The 22,875-nt window shown below is 38.8% G+C and overlaps 1 protein-coding gene across 2 annotated transcripts in view; it reads left to right on the top strand.

The window, feature by feature from the left end:
- Nucleotides 1-21,919, top strand: part of LOC306884384 (pecanex-like protein 1) — a 36,274-nt gene extending 14,355 nt beyond the window's left edge. The window contains exons 6-36 of one of the 2 annotated variants that reach the window (XM_079440199.1): nucleotides 568-2,187; nucleotides 4,584-4,713; nucleotides 6,681-6,874; nucleotides 7,863-7,956; nucleotides 8,394-8,451; nucleotides 8,680-8,912; nucleotides 8,995-9,148; nucleotides 9,227-9,259; nucleotides 9,988-10,159; nucleotides 10,382-10,492; nucleotides 11,359-11,450; nucleotides 11,573-11,682; nucleotides 11,797-11,902; nucleotides 12,013-12,105; nucleotides 12,646-12,796; nucleotides 12,898-13,039; nucleotides 13,216-13,393; nucleotides 14,073-14,181; nucleotides 14,275-14,404; nucleotides 14,504-14,562; nucleotides 14,665-14,880; nucleotides 15,882-16,135; nucleotides 16,272-16,502; nucleotides 17,105-17,205; nucleotides 17,308-17,458; nucleotides 17,564-17,794; nucleotides 17,904-18,178; nucleotides 18,264-18,427; nucleotides 18,732-19,186; nucleotides 19,271-19,411; nucleotides 20,531-21,919. In XM_079440199.1, the coding sequence (XP_079296325.1) occupies nucleotides 568-2,187; nucleotides 4,584-4,713; nucleotides 6,681-6,874; nucleotides 7,863-7,956; nucleotides 8,394-8,451; nucleotides 8,680-8,912; nucleotides 8,995-9,148; nucleotides 9,227-9,259; nucleotides 9,988-10,159; nucleotides 10,382-10,492; nucleotides 11,359-11,450; nucleotides 11,573-11,682; nucleotides 11,797-11,902; nucleotides 12,013-12,105; nucleotides 12,646-12,796; nucleotides 12,898-13,039; nucleotides 13,216-13,393; nucleotides 14,073-14,181; nucleotides 14,275-14,404; nucleotides 14,504-14,562; nucleotides 14,665-14,880; nucleotides 15,882-16,135; nucleotides 16,272-16,502; nucleotides 17,105-17,205; nucleotides 17,308-17,458; nucleotides 17,564-17,794; nucleotides 17,904-18,178; nucleotides 18,264-18,427; nucleotides 18,732-19,186; nucleotides 19,271-19,411; nucleotides 20,531-20,671 (6,329 nt within the window). In that variant the 3' untranslated portion in view covers nucleotides 20,672-21,919. Of the gene's footprint in view, nucleotides 1-567; nucleotides 2,188-4,583; nucleotides 4,714-6,680; nucleotides 6,875-7,862; nucleotides 7,957-8,393; nucleotides 8,452-8,664; nucleotides 8,913-8,994; nucleotides 9,149-9,226; nucleotides 9,260-9,987; nucleotides 10,160-10,381; nucleotides 10,493-11,358; nucleotides 11,451-11,572; nucleotides 11,683-11,796; nucleotides 11,903-12,012; nucleotides 12,106-12,645; nucleotides 12,797-12,897; nucleotides 13,040-13,215; nucleotides 13,394-14,072; nucleotides 14,182-14,274; nucleotides 14,405-14,503; nucleotides 14,563-14,664; nucleotides 14,881-15,881; nucleotides 16,136-16,271; nucleotides 16,503-17,104; nucleotides 17,206-17,307; nucleotides 17,459-17,563; nucleotides 17,795-17,903; nucleotides 18,179-18,263; nucleotides 18,428-18,731; nucleotides 19,187-19,270; nucleotides 19,412-20,530 lie in introns of both variants that reach the window. The other variant, XM_079440198.1, reaches the window with a different exon arrangement.
- Nucleotides 21,920-22,875: the final 956 nt, after the last annotated feature.

The following is a 22,875-nucleotide window of genomic DNA, read 5'->3' as shown; positions in this document are numbered from 1 at the left end:
TTCTGAATGCCTAAACTAAAGATTGTTAACCCAGGAATTCTTCATTCACAATGAAATTGTAAACTGCAATATTTAACTTGTATATAACAACTGGAAAGTTTGCAATATGTAAACGATATAATTTACACGCTAAATCCAGCAGAAACTCCTGCACAATCTGCATATTTTTTAATGTTTGTTACAAATGTCAGTACCTGCACCTTACTACAATTTTCACTTGATATTTATGTGAAGTTGACAATTCTGTACTCTTCAACCCTTTCACCACTTTCTCTGATCTGCTGTCAATTCTGCAATCAATCACACAAGCGTGTTGCTTGACTCCCATAGGAATTAATTGAAAGCGCCCACTCCCCTCCTCTTGCTCTGAGTCAATGTAAACCGATTATAATTGACTTAAGTGAAAAAAAGAAAGCTACAATGAAGAGCAAGTCATTAGATTTTTATAACATAACACACTCCGATAAATCGCTTGCACTAATTATTATGCACATAGGGTCAATCTTGACTCCAATTTGATGTAATTTTCTTACGCTTTAAAAAAAAAAAAATTCTCTTTCCCTCTAGATATGATGTCGGACCCAAAGATGTTCTGCCTTGTCTCCAATGACTCTTTTGCCTCCATGCAGCCATCAACCTCATTGGCTCAGGACCTTTATGGCTCCACCCCTCACCCTTTTAGTCAGTCCCTGTCCTCTTGTGACACAGAAATTACTGCCCATCTTTCCACCCACTCACAGTCTTTCCGGAAAGAGTCATCTCGACCTCGCGGATTGCCTCGCACCTCAAGTTCTGCAGGATCTGCTTTTCCAGATCCTTCTCTGCCCGAGTTCAGCCTGTACCCTCCACCCCGTCGGGGAGGACTGGATCCTGTCTGCGAAATGGAGGCCTCCAGGTCCCAGAGGACGACAGAGAGCTCCGAGCAGCCAGACTCTGGAACTCCCAGCACTTCAGGAACAGAGTGTCACAGATATCATCCAAAGGAACGCCGCAGGATATCACGGTCTGTCTCCCGAGAGACAGAGGAAGGAAAGTGTGCTGGGGAAGGGGGATCTGGGTTGTACCAGTCGGAGGGTGTACAGGGGGGTCGGGAAAGAAAAGGTGGCCGGAGTGCCGAAAGTTTGCGGAGTTTAAGTACACGCAGTAGCGGCTCCACTGAGAGTTACTGCAGTGGGACGGACCGGGATACCAACAGTACTTTGAGTAGCCTGCACAGCGAGCAGACCAGCTCCACGCACGTAGAGAGCCTGCTGTCGTTGTCTGGGGACGAGAAGGTAAATGCGGGACATGCCGACCCGCGTAACTCTAGTGTGGCCTCGGGGGAGGCTAATAAAAACCCCCATGCCAACGAACTTGCTACCAAATTGCCCATTGGCAATGCTCCCAAACCCACAAACTCAGAGGGCCAACAGGGGGAGGGAACTGTGGAGGCGGCAACTAGGACTAGCGTAGATGTCTCTGTTGGTCTCTCCCACCAGCACCAGGAGGCAGAACTAGACAAAACGTGTCCCAAAACAGCCAATCTCGTTCACCGGGCTGCCTCCTCGTCTGCCGCCAGCCGTAGTGGCCGGCGACGAAATGGTAAACAGCGAGCAAGCAGTTTTGACGCCAGCAGACACCGGGAATACATTTGCGGACGTGGAATGGCAAAGCCTCGCTCTGCGGTGTTCATGAAAGGAGAGGAAGACTCGAGTGATCAGAGCGAACTTAGTTGTGCCTCCAGCCTACACTCCACCCACCAGCACAGCACAGACTCATCATCCAGCACACCCCACTCCTGCCCCTCTCCCGAGGATCGCCGTGGCCCGTCGCTACGGGCCAAAATGAACAGTGCGCAAACCCACGGTCAGAAGGAAAAGGAACGGGAGAAAGACAAGGAGAAGGGAAAACGCAAAGCTTCACGACGCACTCCGAGTACAGGCAGCGCCAAAACTCATGCCCGGGTCTTGAGCCTGGACAGCAGCACTACTGCTTGCCTTAATGACTCCCACCATTTGGGGGCACCAGCAAGTTCCAGACCCCTTACCACCTCCAAGTCGGACCTGGAGGCAAAAGAGGGGGAGGTGTTGGATGCGGCATCCCTGCTGGGAAGAGCCTCTCAGCTTGAGTCAGTGACCCGGTCGAGAAACAGTCTGCCCTGCCCTATTTCTCTTAGTCACACTCAAGACACAACCACAGGATCTCGAGGTGAGCACACAATAATGTGAGTTTGTACATGCACTTATTCGCTAAGGGCTGGGAGATTAATAAAAGCAATAAATAATTCTGTCATTATTTGCTCACCCCCATGTCATTCCAAATCTGTATAGTTGCTTCCATGAAACGCAAGGATAAGTTTATCAGGATGTTCACGCTGCTTTTTTCCATACATTTGAAAAGAATGGTGACCTGGGGCTGACAAAGTCCAAAAATGATAAAAAGCTTTATAAAATACCCAAGCCATAAGACATTCAAAGTCACAATGTAATAGAAGTAAAGTCAGATCATTTCATTCATGCTGTAAAATGGATTATCAAAAAAGAAAAAAAATTGTAGGATGGGTACTTGGTTCAATCCATTGGTTGTTGATTCGATGGTGGAAGATCTGATTGCAAGCTTGCAGTTGGGTTGTAATGAGGAGCGATGTTTAAGTGGACTGATTGATTGGAGAAGTCTGTCACCAGAGAGTCCAGGGATGTTTTAATGGAAGATTGAGTTATGACATTTTGATGAAAAATTACAAGGTAAAAAAATTTAACATTCATGGATAATTTCCATTTCATGTCACCATGTCATTATTCTCTTTCAAATCTCATTGATGTTTGCATATATTAAAATATTGCATGACAAGATGTGGCATGGCAGGTTTAACATCAGTAATACAGAAAGTCAATAGTACATTGCGACTTGTAACTGATGGTGATTGGTGAACCAAATCTGAATATGCTCACATTCAAAGACTTTCGTCTGTTGTTCACACAAAGATATTTGTCTTGAAAGCCATCGGTCACCTTTCACTTGCAATGTAAGGCAAAAAACATACAACATTCTGCCCAACATGAAAAGAAAGAATATTGTAGAGGTTTGGAATGAAATAAGGGTGCATAAATGATGACAGCATTTTCATTTCTGGGTGAATTATCCCTGTAAGTAGTGATCTCCTCCTGAGATCAGTCTGAAGTGCTAGACATCTGAGGTCTGCAGCAGGTCAGATGGATGTTTTTCAGCAGAATGTAGCCGATAAGATAAACAAGCTTTGCCCAGAAGCTAGTAGATGTACATGTAGTGTGTTTTGCCAGTGCAGCTGTGACCCCCAAACCCCTACAGAATTACTGAAGTCTTACTCTGACAGCCTGTTGAGTCTATATATGGAAGATCTGCAGGGTTTGTTCTGTCCTCTGGTCTGCAGTTATCATGCAGTCTTTGTGCAACATTTGCTTGTGTGAAAGTGAATTGCAGTGTGAATGTGGATTCAGTAATGATGAAGAAATTTTGGCCTCTTAATTTCAGATTTAAGCATGGCCTCTTTTTTCCATCTGTGTTTCTGTGTTTGATGTATGAGACGTGTGTGATATTTATATGTGCGTGTGATATCTTTTCTTCTGTGTTTGTGCTAAAATTGGGACATTGTCTAATGCTTTTTGTCATGTTTCTGTTATCTTCTCTTAAAGCTTATTACTCGGAGATTAACTAATCTGAATCTTGGGATAAAGCCCTTTTAGTCCAGCATGAGATTGTTTAGACTGTCTTATTGTAGTAATAAAGTTTTACTTTCAGTGATAAGTCATCAGGTAAGGTCAAAGTTCATCCGCAGTGGGAGTGCTGCAGTTAAAGTTCATGTTTAAAACTGCTTGCAAAGGAAATGTGATTAACCATCTGGATGTAGGAAGATGACAAGGCAGTTTTACTTTATATTATGCGTTTATCACTGGCAGTGTAGTTGGAAACACATTACCTTGAATTGTACTTTTTTCTTTTAATCACAATAAATTGTATGCAAGTTCCTAAGTACGTTTCTTTAAATTGTTGCCTTATTTGACTGCACCATGTTCAGCAAAACTTTGCTATATGTTTAATATTTAAAAATGTATGTAAATACAATTTATTACAAATAAATTTGAATATTGAAAAAATAAATACATATACTGTATACATATCTAAATATTACTTATATTTATTTTTTATATAAAAATGTTATATAATAGTTTATTAAATGTTTACATACATTTATTATAATATCATATATAATATTTTTAATACATTTTATATATACATATATGATTTTATATGTACATATACAAATGTATTTAAAATATTATACATAAGTGAATGTAAATATTTTAATATTGTAAATCGAATTTGTGAGCCTAAGATTTTTGTTTGTTTGTTTGTGTTTTTTTTAAACTCAGTTTTTTTTTTTTTTTTTTTCCAATACCATATGGCATTAAATGACATGGGTAAGTATCAGGCACTTTGCATTTGATGATTCTTGTGTCTACTCTGGTTTTGCATGCAGCATTGCATGTTGCTAGTACAATGAAATAAAAATTTTTGGTGGCTCCCCTACTGATGGACTCCCTCCTGCCTTTCTCTTCTCACGGCAGCCCCAGGGAACGACGACACAGTCACATTTCGCCGAGAGCGTAGTACGTTTCGTCGACAAGCGGTGCGTAGACGGCACAACGCAGGAAGTAACTCCACACCCCCCACCTCTCTCATCGGATCCCCGCTCAGGTACGACTTGGCTGGCTGCAGAACACCAGCTTTGACTCACCTGTGCAGATGTCCGCTTAATTATACTCTTCAGCACATTTCATATCGTTTCTCTTTTGATTCTACACCTATAACTGTCATTTCCACACTTCTCTGGTGCATTGCATGAAATCTAATCTTTAATTTGCTTGCTGCCCTCTGCTTACTACTGTATGGACCTTTAACCCATCCTCAGAGAAGCCCAAGCTGATCTTTTTCTGACCAATATGCTGGTACTGGAAGCCAACATTCTTACATGTTGCCTTTTCCATGCAGTCCAAGTCTTATTTTTGTTCTTGCATGTGTTGTTTATTTTTTCCCAGCATATATTTTTTGAGTCTTTTATATGTGCTTTCACTTATTTTATCCTGTTCTAATGAACCACTTCACATGGTGTCTAACTTCACCCTCACTGTACCACACTTACACATGCTGCTTCTGGAGTCTCTACTACTGTATCCCGGAGAGCTACGGTCACCGCATCCTCCTCTCACATACTAAATCTTTCCATAACCCCAGACACAGTCATCCTTGCCATCATAGACGGCTTCAGATGAAGGGAGAGTTTTGAGTGCTTGGTTTCATCATCAGGCCTGGGGCATGTCTGTCTCTCTTGAAGTATCATGATGCTTTCACTTAAGTTCTCTGAAATCACTCACAGGCTTTGTTCAGACAGGCAGCAAAAATCTAATTTATTTAGCATTCCTAATCAATTTTGTTTATTTGTGTTTTTGGCCAAAGAGCAGTAATAACCACATGGAGATTTATTTTTATAGAACTGATCCCAACAAAATCCACACACTACCGTTCAAAAGTTTAGGGGCAGTAAGATTTTTAAAGAAATTAATAATTTTATTCAACAAAGATGCATTAAGTTGATCAAAAACGACAGTAAAGACTTTAACATTTTTTCAAATGCTGTTCTTTTGAACTTTCTACTTATCAAAGACTCCTGAAAAATGTACGAGTTTCCACAAAAATATTAAGCAGCACAACTATTTTTAATGATAAACGTTTCGAGCACCAAACCAGCATACTAAAATGACTGTGGCATTTACTTTCTATTGAATGGTGTATGAGCATGAATGTGTAAACAGTGATGTCTCTAGTGCTTATGTTGCACCGATGACTTCAGCAGTTTTCCAACATCTCTTTCCAAAATGACAGTCAGCAGCTCTCCTATTTCACTTGTTTTGCTGATGCTTATGTCATTACTATGGCAACTTAAGTAGATATAAGGAACGTGCCAAACAAAATGTTCAAAACCGACTAGTCGGTTGGTTGCCTGAGTGACCAGTCAATTAATCAACAACAAATAAATATTTCTGATTTTAGCTTTTGCAAGATCAGATTTAAAAAACAAATTGGATTTTTTTGCATTGTGAACAAAGTCATCTATCTTCCCTCACTCTGTTTCTACCTGGTGATGTTCTGCACACACACACACACACACACACACACACACACACACACACACACACACACACACACACACACACACACACAGACCTCAAAATCGCTCTTGCTTTTTCTGGCAGTGAAATCAGAATACTCATCCTCTTCCCGTTCAGCAGCCCTCTCATTTTACACTTCCTCTCAGCTCTCATAACACTTCCAGAACCCCTATTCCTCTATCACAACCATCTGTCTGTTTCTCTCTCTGAAATGTGACCTTGCACTTCCTTCCAGCATCTTTTTCTGTTTTTGTCTGCTTTATCTTTATATACGCAAACACACTCACTTGATGGATGAGCACAAGTATTTAAACATCCAGGTTTTTTTTCACCTTCCAAAACATTTCACAGAACAAAACTCTCAAACTAATTGAGGCGTTAATTTTGGGAAGTCTTAATGTGACTCTTGCTACAAAGTGTTATTTGGTATATCTCTGTGTCCCACATCTGAAGTCTGTTACTCATTCCGAATCATGCATATTTCTGCTCCTCCAGTCTGCAGGAAGCTTTGAGTCAGGTATCTCAAGCTTCAGGGTCACAGGTCAGAGGTCAGCCATCCCGCACGCCGTCTCAGGTGACTGTATTGAGCACTAGCGCCTCCCTGCTGGTCAGGAATGGAAGTGCGCAACTGGAGGGCTGTCCGGATAAGGCGTCCACTGTGGGCGTGGCCAGCCTGCAGGATGACTTTGGTATGCACTGTAAAATTGCCTGCTGTCTGTCACATCACCTTGTTATCGTCACACCTGCCTGTTATATTTGCATCCTGTGTGTCTCACATGTGCATGCTGTCTATCACACTATTTCTCACGCCTGCATGCTGTTTCTTATCACATTCCTTTTGCATGTCATATTCAGTCAGTGCGTGAATATTCAGTCAGTGTGCATCTGTAGGTTTTCATCACACTGACAAGTTGTATAGGATGTGGGATTTAATCGTTATTTATCGGTTTACTGATTTTCTGCATGTATTTGTGTGTTTGGGATCACACTGATAACATCATGATTACACTGGTAACATCATGATCTTATATCAGATTTTACCTGCATGTAAATGTGACATGGTCTTTCTTTGGTCAGTCAAACTCTTCCCTGGTGGTCTAGAGGTATTGATGTACTCCCACTGTTTTCTTCCAGTCGGGGAACATGCTTGCTTATTTCCTCCCGTGATCAATAGTGCATCTATATGTCTATAAATATCTCTTGTTTTTGAATAGACAAAGACAACAAAATCACAGTATAGTGGGTTTTATGAGCTTACGAGGCAAAAATGTAAAAGCAAAAAAAAAAAATGCATCTGTAGACAAAGGATACTTTAGGTCTTGTTTACAACTGGTGTTAACTTTGGTCTCCTTTGAAGATTCATTCCATAAACTCACGCACTTGGATTAATGGTCTTAAATTTCAACAAGTGTTTCTTAATTTGGTTTTATTTGGTCAGATTACTAAATGTTTTGGACACAATTTACACCTGTATTTAGTGTTTTCCACTTGTGATCAGATCACCTAATGGAAACCATAACATTTAATTTTGTTGCAGGCTGTAAAGAGTTAATTTTTTAACTCTTGTGTTGGGGTCAGTGTCCTGTCTCTGGCAAAAGGCTTAAGTGCCACACTAATATGACCCTTTGTGATGTCTGCTATGTGACCCCTGACCCCCTGTGTGTTTGTGTGACTCAGGGAAGCTGACCCCACCTCTCTATGAGGTCGGAGGATGTGACATGTCCCTGGTGAACTTTGAACCTGCAACCAGGCGAGCCTCCAACAACCTCTGGTGAGTTACAGCCAGTGTTGTTATTATGATACTAAAATTATTAGTATTAATATTTATAACATTTTAAATTTCACATTTTCATTTTAGTTATAGGTTGTAGTAATTTTGTGTTTTGTCATTTTTATTAGTGTTTTAAATATGTCTATGTAGTTTGTATTAATTAATTTTTCAGTTTTAGTCATTTTAGTATATCAAGTTGAACTAAATGAAAATGATACCTGTTGCTTTGGTGACTAGCTAAAGTAAAAAAAGAAAACGGTAGAAAATTTTTTCATTTTATTTTATTTCAGTAAACATTTATTTTATTTCAAGTAAAATGTTTTCTGAATGGTTTTAGATTTAGTTTTAGTTTACTATCATACAGCAGTGTACAGTAGAACCAGAACCCAGAATCCTTTGTTGAATATATCAGCGTAACAAAGTCTTTCTCTCTGCAGGGAAACAGACTCCCACCTCTCCAGTTCTACCTCAGTTCGTTTTTACCCTCACGACCTGGTGAGTGCTACTGAACACACACACACGCACACACACTGAATGTTTTCTTTATACAAACACTCAGAGATATAATTCAGCCACAGACTATGAGAAAATACACTGACATACAGTATGACATTATGAATTGTGCACAATAGTGCTTGTGTGGGAAGCAGCACAGTTGAGGCAATGAGCTCAGTGCATGTGTGTGTGTGTAAACTCACCCTGGCTTAGTTCTCCTTTCCTCAGATGCGTCTGAATCGTTTGCTGTCCATGGACCCAGAGCTGTTGGAACAGCACGATGTGGACGGGAGTCCTGATCTGCAGGAGGCGCCGCACCGCTCGCAGGACTCCACGCATAATCACACACACTCACACACGCACCCACACAAAACCAAGCAGTACTACCGCCTCTGGCTGCTGCCGTACCTGTGGGTCGGGCTGCACTTTGACAGACTCACACTACTTGCCCTCTTCGACAGGTACACACAAACGCACACATTATTGTTTATTACTGATGTGTCTCCGCTCATATACTTGCATGTGTTTATGTGTGTTTGTCAGGAACCGGGAGGTTGTGGAGAATGTGCTCTCAGTGGCTCTGGCGGTTCTTGTGGCCTTCCTAGGTTCTGTGCTACTAGTTAATGGGTTCTTCACTGACATTTGGGTCTTTCAGTTCTGTCTCGTTATTGCCAGTTGCCAGTACTCATTGCTGAAGGTGAGAATCACACATTTTTCAAATACTCACCGATTTAACTAATCATTTTTAATTAAAATTTGTCTTTTTGTACTTCAGAGTGTCCAACCTGACTCTTCATCACCCCGACATGTGAGTAAAACACATTCAAATACAATAACACACTTAATTACAGTGAGCTAAAAGTATGTAAATTAGTGCTGGAAAAATGAATGTGTTAATTTCGGTGATTAAAGGGATGGTTCACCCAAAAATGAAAGTTCTGTCATCATTTAATCACCCTCAAGTTGTTCCAAACCAATATGAATTACTTTCTTCTGCTGAACAATAAAAGATAATGTTTTGCATAATGTTGGTAACAAAGCATAACCGTTTTCAACATGAAAATGATAAGAATGTTTCTTGAGCAAAAAAATCGTCATATTAGAATGATTTCTTAAGGATCATGTGACTTTGAAGACTGGAGTAATAGCTGCTGAAAATTAGGCTTTGCCGTCACATGAAATTAAGTTACCTTTAAAAGTATATATTAAAATAGAAACAAATTATATTTTAAATTGTAGTAATATTTCACAGTATTACAGTTTTTACTGTTTATTGTTGATCAAATAAATGCAGCCTTGATGAGTAAAATAGACTTCTTTCAAAAACATTTCAGTCATATTTTCCACAGCCCTTTGGTGTATATTCATGATTATGTTATTTAATTAATAGCACCTAACATGATCAATTGCAGTTAATTACAGAAAATGCATTACTTTTTGTTGAATATAAAAAAACATTTTAAGTTAAATGACAGATTGGGGGTCTTTGTTCAGAGATGCAATATTTTTCTCTCCCTTCTGTGCATGTTTGTTTAGGGTCATAATCGAATCATCGCTTACAGCAGACCTGTGTATTTCTGTCTGTGTTGTGGGCTGATTTGGCTGTTGCATTATGGGAGTGTAAACAGCAGCTCCACTGCAGTGTCTCTGTATGGAGTCGCTCTCACCAGCTCCGTCCTGCTGTCTCAGGCACGGGATCTCCTCATTGGTGAGCGCTGATACATATGAGGACATAAATTCCCAGCCGATGAATATGTAGCAGTTATTGTTTTGCTCTTTATTGAAATCAGCATGCTGTACGATTTTTCTCAGCATTCCTATAAAAGTGGAAAGACATTCCAGAGCTGATTACAGAGAAAATCCTGCTGATGTGACGAGGCTTAAGTACTCCAGCTTTATATTATCTCTCTTTCTTTCTCTCTCTCTCCAGTTTTTACCCTGTGCTTTCCCATCATCTTCTTCGTTGGGCTGCTTCCTCAGATTAACACTTTCGTCATGTACCTGCTTGAGCAACTTGACATTCATGTCTTCGGAGGAAATGGTAAAACATACACACTTTTACATTAGGACTGGGAAAAATAAGCATATGCATTTGTGATTGTTTCAGAAATTATTCCTTTTGAATTTTAACACATTATTATTACTATTAATGACTTTTGATAATGTATTATTCGATGTTGAAATCAACATTAACTAAGATTAAAAAATGCTTTTTAAGTCATTTTTATTGTTATTTTGACTTGTATAACCTTTGACAAATATAACCTTATTGTAAAATGTTACCAATGTTTCTACTATTTCTTCATCCAAAAAATGAAAATTCTGTCATTAGTTACTCAACCTCATGTTGTTCTAAACCTGTAAGACCTTCGTTCATCTTCCGAACGCAAATTAAGATATTTTGGATGAAATCCGAGAGCTCTCTGACCCTGCATAGACAGCATGGGAACTAACACGGTCAAGGCACAGAAACATAGTAAGGACATCGTTAAAATAATCCATGTGACATCAGTGGTACAACTGTAATTTTATGAAGCTACAAGAATAGTTTTTGTGCACAAAGAAAACTAAAATATGGACTTTATTCATCGATTTCTTGTCTTCATGTGTCGTGGTACTCTTGTGAATGGCAGTGGACTGACCAGGAAAATAAGAAATCGTTGAATAAAGTTGTTATTTTTGTTTCCTTTGTGCACAAAAAGTATTCTCATAGCTTCATAAAGTTACAGTTGAACCACTGATGTCACAGAGAGCTCACGGATTTCATCAAAAATATCTTAATTTGTGTCCTGAAGATGAACGAAGGTCTTACGGGTTTACTGTTTCTTTAATAAACTACAAAACTGTGTTGTGCTTGTGGAGATTGGTGTTTCAGAGATTCATTGTTATGTCTCTCTTCACTCCCAGCTTGCACCAGTCTGCTCTCAGCTCTCTATAGTGTTGTGCGCAGCATCATCACCATAGCGATGCTCTATGGATTCTGCTATGGCGCCCTAAAGGTGATGAATCTCTCTACATTTCTTTTGCATTCTTTCTGGATTTCAGTTGTATTTGTATGGATGCTGGATTGTTCTGTGTTGAGCACATTAAATATTCCTCTGAATATTATGTTTGTTTTCAGGACTCGTGGGATCCTCAACACATTCCTGTGCTTTTCTCAGTGTTTTGTGGGCTGCTGGTTGCGGTTTCATACCATCTCAGCCGCCAAAGCAGTGACCCCTCTGTTCTCATGTAAGTCTTTCTGCGAGTGTGTGGGTTTGTGTTTTTGATAAATAATTCTTCTCTAAATTTTGTTGTGGTTAGTTTGAATTTTGTGAATTTTAATACTGTCCCGTGTGTGTGTAGTTCATTAGTGCAATCAAAGGTCTTCCCTAGTGTGAAAGAGAAAAATCCAGAGGATCCCCTTTCTGAAGTTCAGGATCCTTTACCTGAGAAACTCCGCAGCTCTGTGGTGAGCAATATAAATCTCACAAACATAGATACAAACATGTAAATAGACACAAATGGTCTCTTCTGTCTTGAATGATGCATCTGTGTCTGTTTCTTTCTCTCTGGCTACAGAATGAGAGACTACAGTCAGATGTGATTGTGTGTGTCGTCATTGCTGTCCTGTATTTCGCCATTCATGTCAGCACCGTATTCATTGCCTTACAGGTAAAACACTATGTTTAGAGATGCAGCATTATTAAAATTCTGGCCAATACCAATATGCTGATAATTATTTGCATGTTGTGACCGATAACCGATACATGGCCATATTAATAACAGTAAAAAGTGAATTTAGACATATGCACAATAAAATCTTACAAAATCAAAATGACAAAACCTAATATTGGTGCTTTTTGCATTGTTCAATAAGGTTAAATCCTGAAAAAAATTGATCATGGTTTTTATGAAAAAATATTAAACAGCACAACTGTTTTTAACATTAATAATAAGAAGACATATTTATTGAGCAGCAAATAAGTATATTAGAATGATTTCTGAAGGATCATGTGACATTAAAGACTGCAGTAGAGGCTGCTGAAAATTTAGATTTGCCATCACAGGAATAAATGACATTTTTAAATATATCAAAATACAAAACACTTATTTTAAGTTGTATAATAATCAGAATCAAACCACAGTTAAATCTCCAAAGGATAATAAATAGGCAGTTGTTGACTGTTCTTGTCATTCTTTCTTCTTTTTTAGCCTTTTTTGAGCTATGTTCTGTACGGTCTGGTCGGGGCAGTAGGGCTGTTGACTCACTACCTGTTGCCCCAGATGAGGAAGCAGTTGCCCTGGTACTGTTTCTCACACCCGCTGCTCAAAACTAGGGAGTACTATCAGTTTGAGATCCGGGGTAAGTCACAAATTTAATTTCTGTAAAGATAACACTGTTATTCTGCTGGGACTCAGTTAGCATTAACAGTACTGAAGTGTGAGCGTATTTTCTGTGTGCAGGTGCCGCCCATGTCATGTGGTTTGAGCGTACACATGTGTGGCTGATATTTGTGGAGAAAAACATCCTCTATCCACTCGTTGTGCTTAATGAGCTGAGTGGCAGCGCGCAGGAGCTCGCCAGCCCCAGGAAACTCAACACAGAGTCAGTATTACCTCTTCTATGTGACCTGATGTCTTATGTTTTTCATTCATTGTTAACAGTTGTTTTTTATTGACGAACTGATTGACTGTCTGTACCTCATTATTGTGTATCAGCTCAACATTGTTCTGCGCTATCATTTACAAGCAGTCAATGAATTCTTTCTCTCTCTCTCTCAGGGTCGGGGCTCTAGTGATAACTATCGCTGGGCTGAAGCTGCTGCGTTCTTCCTTCAGTAGTCCAACATATCAATATGTCACTGTCCTCTTCACGGTCCTGTTCTTCACATTTGATTACCGGCAGTTTTCTGAGACATTGCTGCTGGATCTTTTTGTTATGTCCATCATTTTCAGCAAGGTCAGCCCTCATTCCTATAGCATCAATTCTTGTCTTGACCTTTTACTCTTTTATGGTTTTGATATAGGCTATACCTTCTGATGAAGTACAGAGTTGCAGAGTTGTGATATTGTACTAAATTTGAGCATTTCCAAGTCAGTCCAGACTCCAGACACAATTTAAGGACACTTGTAACATTCTGTTAGTTATGTATCCTAGCATTTTAGAGTAATTTGTAGATTGATAACTAAGGAACAGATATATGACATATTAATTGGTCAGTTACAGCTGTGTTTATTATCCCAGGCAACCACATTTATAATTTCATGTCTCATATCACTTTACATTAACTTTGTTCTTTGTAACTAAAATCACAATTTTTTTATTTTATTTTAATCTTAATTTTGTAAAACGCTGTATTAAGCAGCATAATGTGAAATCAGTCATTACCACAAAATTAACCCCTTCACATGATAGACCCCCCTACTTCTCTCTATTCTCTGTAGCTCAAATCAATATTTTATTTTATTTCATTGTTTTATGTAAAAAGCCATATTAAGCAGTGTAATCTAAAATAGTAAACAAACCCCTTAAGATTATACTACCCCTCTCTGCTTCTCTTACATTATAAATTGTTGGTTTTTTTAGATACTGTGCAAAATGTCTATAATATAACTCTGTGATATGTTGTCTTTTGTAGTTATGGGAGCTCTTTTATAAGTTGAAGTTTGTTTATACCTACATCGCACCGTGGCAGATTACCTGGGGCTCTGCCTTCCATGCCTTTGCCCAGCCATTTGCAGTGCCACGTATCCTAAACACACAACGTTTTTTCACTGGCTTTGTCAAATTCAGGTGTCTTTGTGATTCTCTCTTTTCTTCCTTGACTCCGCCTCCTCCAGACTCTGCCATGTTGTTTGTACAGGCCATCGTGTCTGCTGTGTTCTCCACTCCATTAAACCCTTTTCTTGGCAGTGCCATTTTCATCAGCTCCTACGTACGACCTGTGCGCTTCTGGGAGAGAGAATACAAGTAAGACGCTCTTGAAAATCAGTATCCAATTTCCTTTAGCCTTTTTAGCCCAGCCCACAAAACATTTATGAGATTGTTAATTTAATTTTTGTGTTTCAGTACTAAGCGGGTTGATCACTCCAACACTAGACTTGCTTCGCAGCTTGACAGAAACCCAGGTACGACTAGATATATTATCTGTTGTAAATGTAAAATAATTTGTAATTTGCCCATGGTGGACTAGTTTTGTTTTACAGATATCTCATCTCTCATGTTGTCAGGTTCAGATGATAATAACCTGAACTCCATATTCTATGAGCATTTGACACGGTCCCTGCAGCATTCTCTGTGTGGAGACCTGCAGCTGGGCCGCTGGGGAAACTACAGCACTGGAGACTGCTTCATCCTGGCATCTGATTACCTCAATGCTCTCGTTCACCTGGTTGAGATCGGCAACGGCCTCATCACTTTCCAGCTCAGAGGACTTGAGTTTAGAGGTGAGGAGAGGAAGAGGAAAAGAAATAAACAATAAATCAAATAGTTACACTATACCGTTCAAAAGTCTGGTGTCAGTAAGATTTTTATGAAAGAAATTAATACTTCTATTCATCATAGATGCATTAAATTGATCAAAAATGAAAGTAAAGAGATTTATGTTGCAAAAGCTTAATGTTAATATTTCAAACTAATTCTGTTCCTTTCTATTCATTAAAGAATCCTGAAAAAAGGTATCACAATTTCCACAAAAAAATAAATAAAATTAAGCAGTACAACTTTTTTCAACATTGATAATAACAAAAATGTTTCTTGAGCATGAAATTAGCATATTAGAATTATTTGTGAAGGATCATGTGACACTGCAAACTGAAGTAATGGCTGCTGAAAATCCAGCTTTGCCATCACAGGTAGAAATCACTTTAAAATGTAAATCACAATCATTTTAAAATGTAAAAATATTATACAGAATTACTGTTTTTACTGTATATTGGTCAAAAAATGGTGAACATAAGAGACTTCTTTCAAAAACATGAAATCGTATTACAGACCCCAAACTTTTGAACAGTGTAAATTCTGACCATTATAGTTCTTGAAAATGTAACATATTATGTAAAAACTGGATTTTGCTTGCTTTTTAAATATAATGGCTCACTGTACTCTAAATTTAGAAAATAAAGCTTTCTCCCCAGTCCACCGAAACCGTTTGTAGAAATTAAGCCTCAAAAACAGGTCATTCAGAAATCAATAAGTTAGTAACATTAGTAAGATTTATAATGCCTGTTTAGTATACAGCAACTAGGTGGGGGTGTGGTTGCTTAGATTGAGGTGGTAGCTAATCAATAATAGAGATCTTTTACATATATTCAGTGCAGTGTAGCTGAGACAGCCCTTTGTATTTTCAGGGATCCTATAACATTTTAAATCAGTTATTAATATTGAAAGGATTAAAAGAGTCTAGTTAAAATATTCTGTTTCATTTCTTTTCTTCTTTCTATCTCAGGGACGTACTGCCAGCAGAGGGAGGTGGAGGCGATAACAGAGGGAGTTGAAGAAGATGAAAGCTGTTGTTGCTGTGAGCCTGGTCATCTCCCCCATCTGCTGTCCTTTAATGCTGCGTTCGGGCAGCGCTGGTTGGCCTGGGAGGTTCTGGTCACTAAATACGCCCTGGAGGGCTACAGCATCACCGATAACAGTGCCGCGTCTATGCTGCAGGTGTTTGATCTGCGGCGAATCCTCACCACCTACTACGTTAAGGTCAGCAGACAAATCTTCCAATCTTGTACCAGACTGCTCTTTTGATAATTGGCTAGGAGAGATTTAAAAAAAATTATAATGTCCTGAAATTTTTAAAAATCATATATTTATTATTTCTGTGTTTATATGTTTGTAGGGCATCATTTACTATGTCATTGCATCTCCTAAACTGGAGGAGTGGCTGGCGAATGAAGCCCTTCTGGAAGGCTTGAAGAGCTGCGCAGAGCGAAACTATGTTGACCTAGATCCGACTTTTAACCCCAATATTGATGAAGACTATGACCATAGACTGGCTGGAATCTCCAGAGACAGTTTCTGCTCAGTCTACCTCAGCTGGATCCAGTACTGCAACTCGCAGAGAGAGAAGGTAAACTCATGCTCAGCCACACAACATGTCTGATGAATATGTTAAAACTGATGAACGCAAAATTAATCTAACATACCATTTAAAAATTTGGGGTCAGTTTGTTTTTTAAAAAATGTTTTTTAACCAATAAAGTTTTTATACTCAAAAAGACTTCATTTATGTGATAAAGTACTATACAATATTATTGCAATTTAAAGTATCTGTTTTCTATTTCAATATAATTTAAAATGTAATTTATTGCTGTGATGCAAAGCTGAATTTTCAACAGTCATTACTCCAGTCTTCAGTGTTACATTATCCTTCAGAAATCATTCGAATGTTGATTTGGAACTCAAGAAACATTTCATTTGTGCTGCTTAATATTTTTTGTGGAAACCATGGTAAGTTTTTAAGGATTTTTAGGATTTTTTATCATTAGAAAGTTCGAAAGCACTGCATTTAATTGTCTTTTTTATAAGTAGTAGTAGTAGTTTTGAAAAGAAAAAAGTCTCCTGTCATTTAATGCATTCTTGCCATATAAAAGTATTAATTTCTTTTAGAAGCTGTAGTGTTTGTAAAAAAAACTTTTTACCTTCCTGCCATCTCTTGTCTGTTTCGTTCAGCCACTGGACAGTGAGAAAGACTCTGCATTGGTTTTGCTGTGTTACGGTCTGTGTGTTTTGGGAAGAAGAGCTCTGGGAACTGCATCTCACCATATGTCCAGGTGGGGGAGCAAAATCCTTGACTCTGCTGGAGTTTTTCCATGAAGCTTATGAAGACATTTTTTGCGGTTTGTTTGTTCTGATGGTGTGTGTTTCTGTTACAGTAATCTGGAGTCTTTCCTGTATGGGCTTCATGCCTTATTTAAGGGAGATTTCCGGATCTCATCTGTAAGAGACGAATGGATCTTTACTGACATGGAACTGTTGAGGAAGGTGGTTGTCCCTGGAATTCGCATGTCGCTTAAACTGCACCAGGTGAGACACATTTGTGTGTGAGACTTAACGTCATCTGTTCTCTGTGACTTTTATTATTTTATGCGTTTTGGGTATATTTTAACCAGATTTAAATACTCTCTGCAGGATCACTTCACCTCCCCTGATGAGTATGAGGAATCATCTGTGTTGTTTGAGGCAATCTCTTCGCACGAGCAGACACTGGTGATCGCTCACGAGGGCGACCCGGCCTGGCGCAGCGCTGTCCTGTCCAACTCTCCCTCTCTGCTCGCCCTCAGACACGTGTTGGACGAAGGGACCAATGAATACAAGATCATCATGCTTAACAGACGCTACCTCAGCTTCAGGGTCATAAAGGTGAGCGAGGACAAAAAGACAGGATCAAATGGAAGAAAGCAGACTGACAGGGAACATACAACTTATTTTATTAGCATATAAATGATTTTCCATGTGTGCATGTTCTTAGGTGAATAAGGAGTGTGTGCGTGGCCTGTGGGCGGGACAGCAGCAGGAACTGGTGTTTTTGCGGAACAGAAACCCGGAGCGTGGAAGCATCCAGAATGCCAAGCAAGCACTACGCAATATGATCAACTCTTCATGCGACCAGCCAATCGGATATCCCATCTATGTCTCGCCCCTGACAACATCTTACTGTAATACACACCCCCAGTTGGGACACATACTGGGAGGACCAATCAGCATCTCCAACATACGAAACTTTATCGTCAACACATGGCACAGGTTTGTGTGTTTGTGTGTGGTTGAATGAATGAGAAAGGACATGTTATGATTGTCATACTAACAGCGCTTATCTCTCTCACTGCAGACTGCGTAAGGGTTGTGGCGCTGGCTGTAACAGTGGCGGGAATGTTGAAGATTGTGATGCGGGTGGCTTGTCGTGTGGCAGTGGGAATTCTGGGACAGCAGCAAGTGATTCCCAGCACAGCTCAGGACCCACAGTGCTGCACGCTTACACACCTCATTCTCTGGGTAAACACACCGTCAGTGCTTAGACATCACATACTGCTTGAACACACACACACGTTTACTGTGTAATTTGCATATAAATATGGTTTATTTTGATTAATAGATAGATAGATACGTGGATGATGGATGGACTGATGGATAGACTGAAGAATGGATAAAAAGATACATGGATGGATAGATGAACAAATGGATAGATAAACAGATATAGATAGATAGATAGATAGATAGATAGATAGATAGATAGATAGATAGATAGATAGATAGATAGATAGATAGAAAGTAATCTAGTCTCTCTCTGTCTCTTCAGGTACGAGTCAGAGTTCTCAGTCAGTGCAGTCTGGTTTGGTTCGTCAGTCTCCTGCTCGTGCTTCTGTCATCAGTCAGTCGTCCTCGTATCGTCACAGCAGCAGCCGCCAGTCTTCACTCCGCACGTCTGTGACGGGTCTGGAGCCCTGCAGACGTTCCTCCAGCAGCCAGCTCTCTCTCCGCACGCTGCCCACCTCCCTCCAGCTCCGGCTGGGCACCAACGCCTCAGCCGCCATCCCCGAACCGCCCGGCCCCTCCAGCTCCCTCTCAGCCCACTCCATCCCGCCCTGCAAACGACATGCCCACACGCTCGCCAGCCTGCTGGGAAACGAAGCCTTAGTGCTGGGGACGGACAACCATCCTCACCCCCACCATCATCTTCACTACATCCACCATCATCATCACAATCCCTCGCTGTCTTGTCTGAGAAGGGACGACATTTCCTACAGAGTGCAGGTGAGTGTTTGACTTTCTTGTATTTGGATCTTAATTGTGTGAAATTTGTTGTAATAGTGACGCATATGCATCTTTTGTGTGTAGATTGTGGATGTAAGTCAGGTGTTGGATGTAATGAATCATCCCAAGAGGAAGGAGCTGGTGTGGCCAGATGAGAGCATGAGACTGAGATCTGGACGCAACTTTTGGAGGGACTGGAGTCCCCTAGAAGGCATGGAGGGTCACGTGAGTACATCACACACAAGCGTTGTTATTGTTAACGGAAAATCATTTTTGTTATTGAAATGAAGTAAAATGATTGTAATTTAAATAAAATATCAATATCAAATGAAAACCTAAAAATAGATAAAATTAGAAATGTTGTCTTGGCATCTAACTAAAATAAGTTAAATATAAGGTTATAAATTACTAAAACAGAATTAAAAATAAATTAAAGCTAAATGCAAATGTTTTTTTTTTAAATGTTTTTTATATTACATTTGTGTAATATATGTACATGTATTACAATTCCATATATGAAATATATTGCCATAGGAACTTCAAAAGAAATTGGAGCAATTTCATATACATAAATAAATATGTGTATGTATATATGTATGTATGTATGTGTGTGTATATATATATATATATATATAAACCATATATCAGTAATATATTTTATATTATATGCTTTATTAAAACAATATACATACAAAAATCTGTAGTTTATATATTTTTGTGTTTATGTATGTATGTGTGTATGTGTGTGTGTATATATATAAGTTAAATATATTGTTTTAACAAAGTTGCATATATAAATAAAACACATATTGACATATGGTTGCTATGTAATACCGTAATATTATGTATCATATTATATTTGTGTATGGGTTACACATATTTGGCTGTAGCATCCCCCGGAATGATTTAGGATATCATTAATTTTAGTTGGAGATCCATGGGACAGGTGATTTTCAAAATGCATGATAATTGAATAATCTGATACTATTTTGATTATTGTTTGTTGGTTGAGTCAGATGAAACCTATCAAAGAACATGTCCACAGTCCATGTCATATTTCATACCGAAATCAAAAGAAAAATAAGAAAATATATATTTTTTTAAGAATTCAAGCATATTTCAGGACTTTTTTAGATATTTTTAAATGAGAGTTAAGCATTTTTCACCCAAATTCACTCTACTGCGTTAAGCAAACTGAGACATGTTATAGCACTTGCATATCATTGCTCTTTTGGTGATTTTGATTGCTTCTATTGTCCTCATTTGTAAGTCGCTTTGGATAAAAGCATCTGCTAAATGTAAATGTACTATCCTAATTTCCTACTGCTCACTCTCTCTCCATAGGTGGTTCATCGTTGGGTGCCTTGCAGTCGTGATCCGGTTAGTCGGTCTCACACTGATAAGACCATCCTGCTGGTCCAGGTGGATGATAAATTGGTTCCCATTATAGAGACGGGAGTGATTGAACTGGGGGCAGAAGTGTGAGGATGCACTCGTCTAATGTCAGGCCAGAGGAAGAATGAGGCCACACTCACTTCCAGCTGCTGATCAGGGCGCAGGAAGCCAGGGAATCGTGCAAATGGAGAACATACACACTCGCAAGAGCTGCAAGAAGCACATTTGCTCAAATCTGGACAGAAAGCTGCCTTGCGCTGTGTTCCTCAGATATGCTGCATGAGAGATCAGCTCCTGTAAACTCTTCTCTCTTTCTCTCTCCTTTACGAGCAGCTGCGGTTTCGTTCTGTTTTTTAGGTTCTATGCATCTCATCAGCTGTCTGAAAACACATGTAAACTCACAGGGAACACTACAACCGAGCTTGATGCACACGCAGAGAAGAGTTTTTATTACAGCTATAATTAAGTTTTATTTTGTATTTCTGCCAAATTAAGTCAGGTGCACAGTGCTGCCCTGGACATGCAGTGAATCATGTGACAGACTGTGTTTTACTAGTTGTCGATACAGATGATCACGGTGAGGATGATGATGATGATAAAAAGGAAGCAGGTGCTTCTGATACAGAGCATCCTTACTCTTCATCCTCGTTTAATTTGTTGAGGATCCATTTGATAGCAGAGAGGTGTTATGAGAAACTTTAACTTGCACTATGATTTGTTTCGTTTTGGATTTGCAGCTGTGCACTACTTTCTAAGATCACACATTATTTATTCCTTCACGGTTTGAATCGCCATGGTTACCGATGCCTTTGGAATGCAAAATGCGAAATCATCGACACATTCGTTTCTGCCGTTTTTCTTTAGCTTGAGGACAGAATTGGTTTTTAACCACATGTAGTTATGTATGAATATATAAATGTCTCTGTAAAAAGATTTGGCTTTGAATATTTATTATTGTATTTACATTTTGTTATATTGTTTTTCATTTACAGGACAAATAAATACAATGCATAAATATTATTTAGTCCTGATCCCGAGTGACTGATGGTGTTCTTTTATGAGAAGGATGAATCGAAGTGCATTTAGGGCATGAACTCATATTCATGTGATTTGGGGACGAAGGTTGATGCCCTATCAAATAGCCATGAGACGTCATGAGACGACACAAACCACTGACTGGTTAACGAGGAAATGGCTCCATTTGCCAAACACTAATGTTTTTTATACTGATTAAGTGCAGTTATTCATTGCATTGGCTGTGATCACTGGCATAATCTGTATATCGGTACAATGTCTTTAAGATAAAGAAAAGCAATCAATAAATAAATCCAATATCTTAAAATAAAGAGCTTTTGAGGAAATGTTACATTTCACAGTGTGCTAAACCTGTTTAACTGGTGTCCTGTTACACTTAGGTACTCTCATATTGACAGAAGGAAATATAATATAACACAATCTATAGACAAGTCCTGATTGTGGAGTAGCATTTTCTTCTTCATATTTACATTTTCTTTATCGATATTGGTAACATACATTATATAGGACTAAGAAGCATTATTAAAAATACTTTACAAAAAACAGCAACATTAGTTAATAGATATTCAAATAGTTATGAATGTCATGAAGCTTTGATAAATGTTTATTTGACAAAGTGTGTTTTTTGGGTGACAAACTTTGTGATTGTTATGGAGGAATGACTTGATTTGAGACATGTATGAAGTGATTTGGTAGTGTTTGTTTATTTTGGAAGTGTAGTTTACTGCTGTACCAAGCTGAAATATGGCAAGGAGAACCGAGTGCAAAATAAAAAAGTGAAAGTATTAAGAAATTACGTAATTAAAAGTAATTCATGTTTAAATTATTAGTCAGGTTTTGTAAGTAATCCAGCCATTTAGATTTTCTCGAGCAAAACATGTTACATTATATAATTCTATATTTATATATTCTATATCTAAATATAATATTTCTTATGTAGACTATCATAGGATCTCTGATAATAGGAATCAGAGATCATTTATGAAAATCTATTAAAATATTGAGGGGACTTTTTGAGGAAGAAGCTTGCGTGTGGATGTCAGCAGTCATGTACACCTGCAGAAGAATTCACAGTGAAGTCTAATATTAGAGGGACTTTAATACCGGTGTAATAAATTATTGCTAAGATAAAACGCATATTTGGTGTCAAAGGTTTCACAGTGATCTGTGAGTTCCAGAACCCAGAGGTTCTTGTCATCCAAGTTAAATCAAGTATTACTAACCATAATTTCTAGTTTTACAGGTGCAATTCATAATCA

This window comes from Barbus barbus (genome assembly GCF_936440315.1).
Source record: "Barbus barbus genome assembly, chromosome: 18".
Lineage (NCBI taxonomy): Eukaryota > Metazoa > Chordata > Actinopteri > Cypriniformes > Cyprinidae > Barbus > Barbus barbus.
The sequence above is the reverse complement of the archived record's forward strand: the minus strand, read 5'-3'. Positions and strand labels throughout refer to the sequence as shown.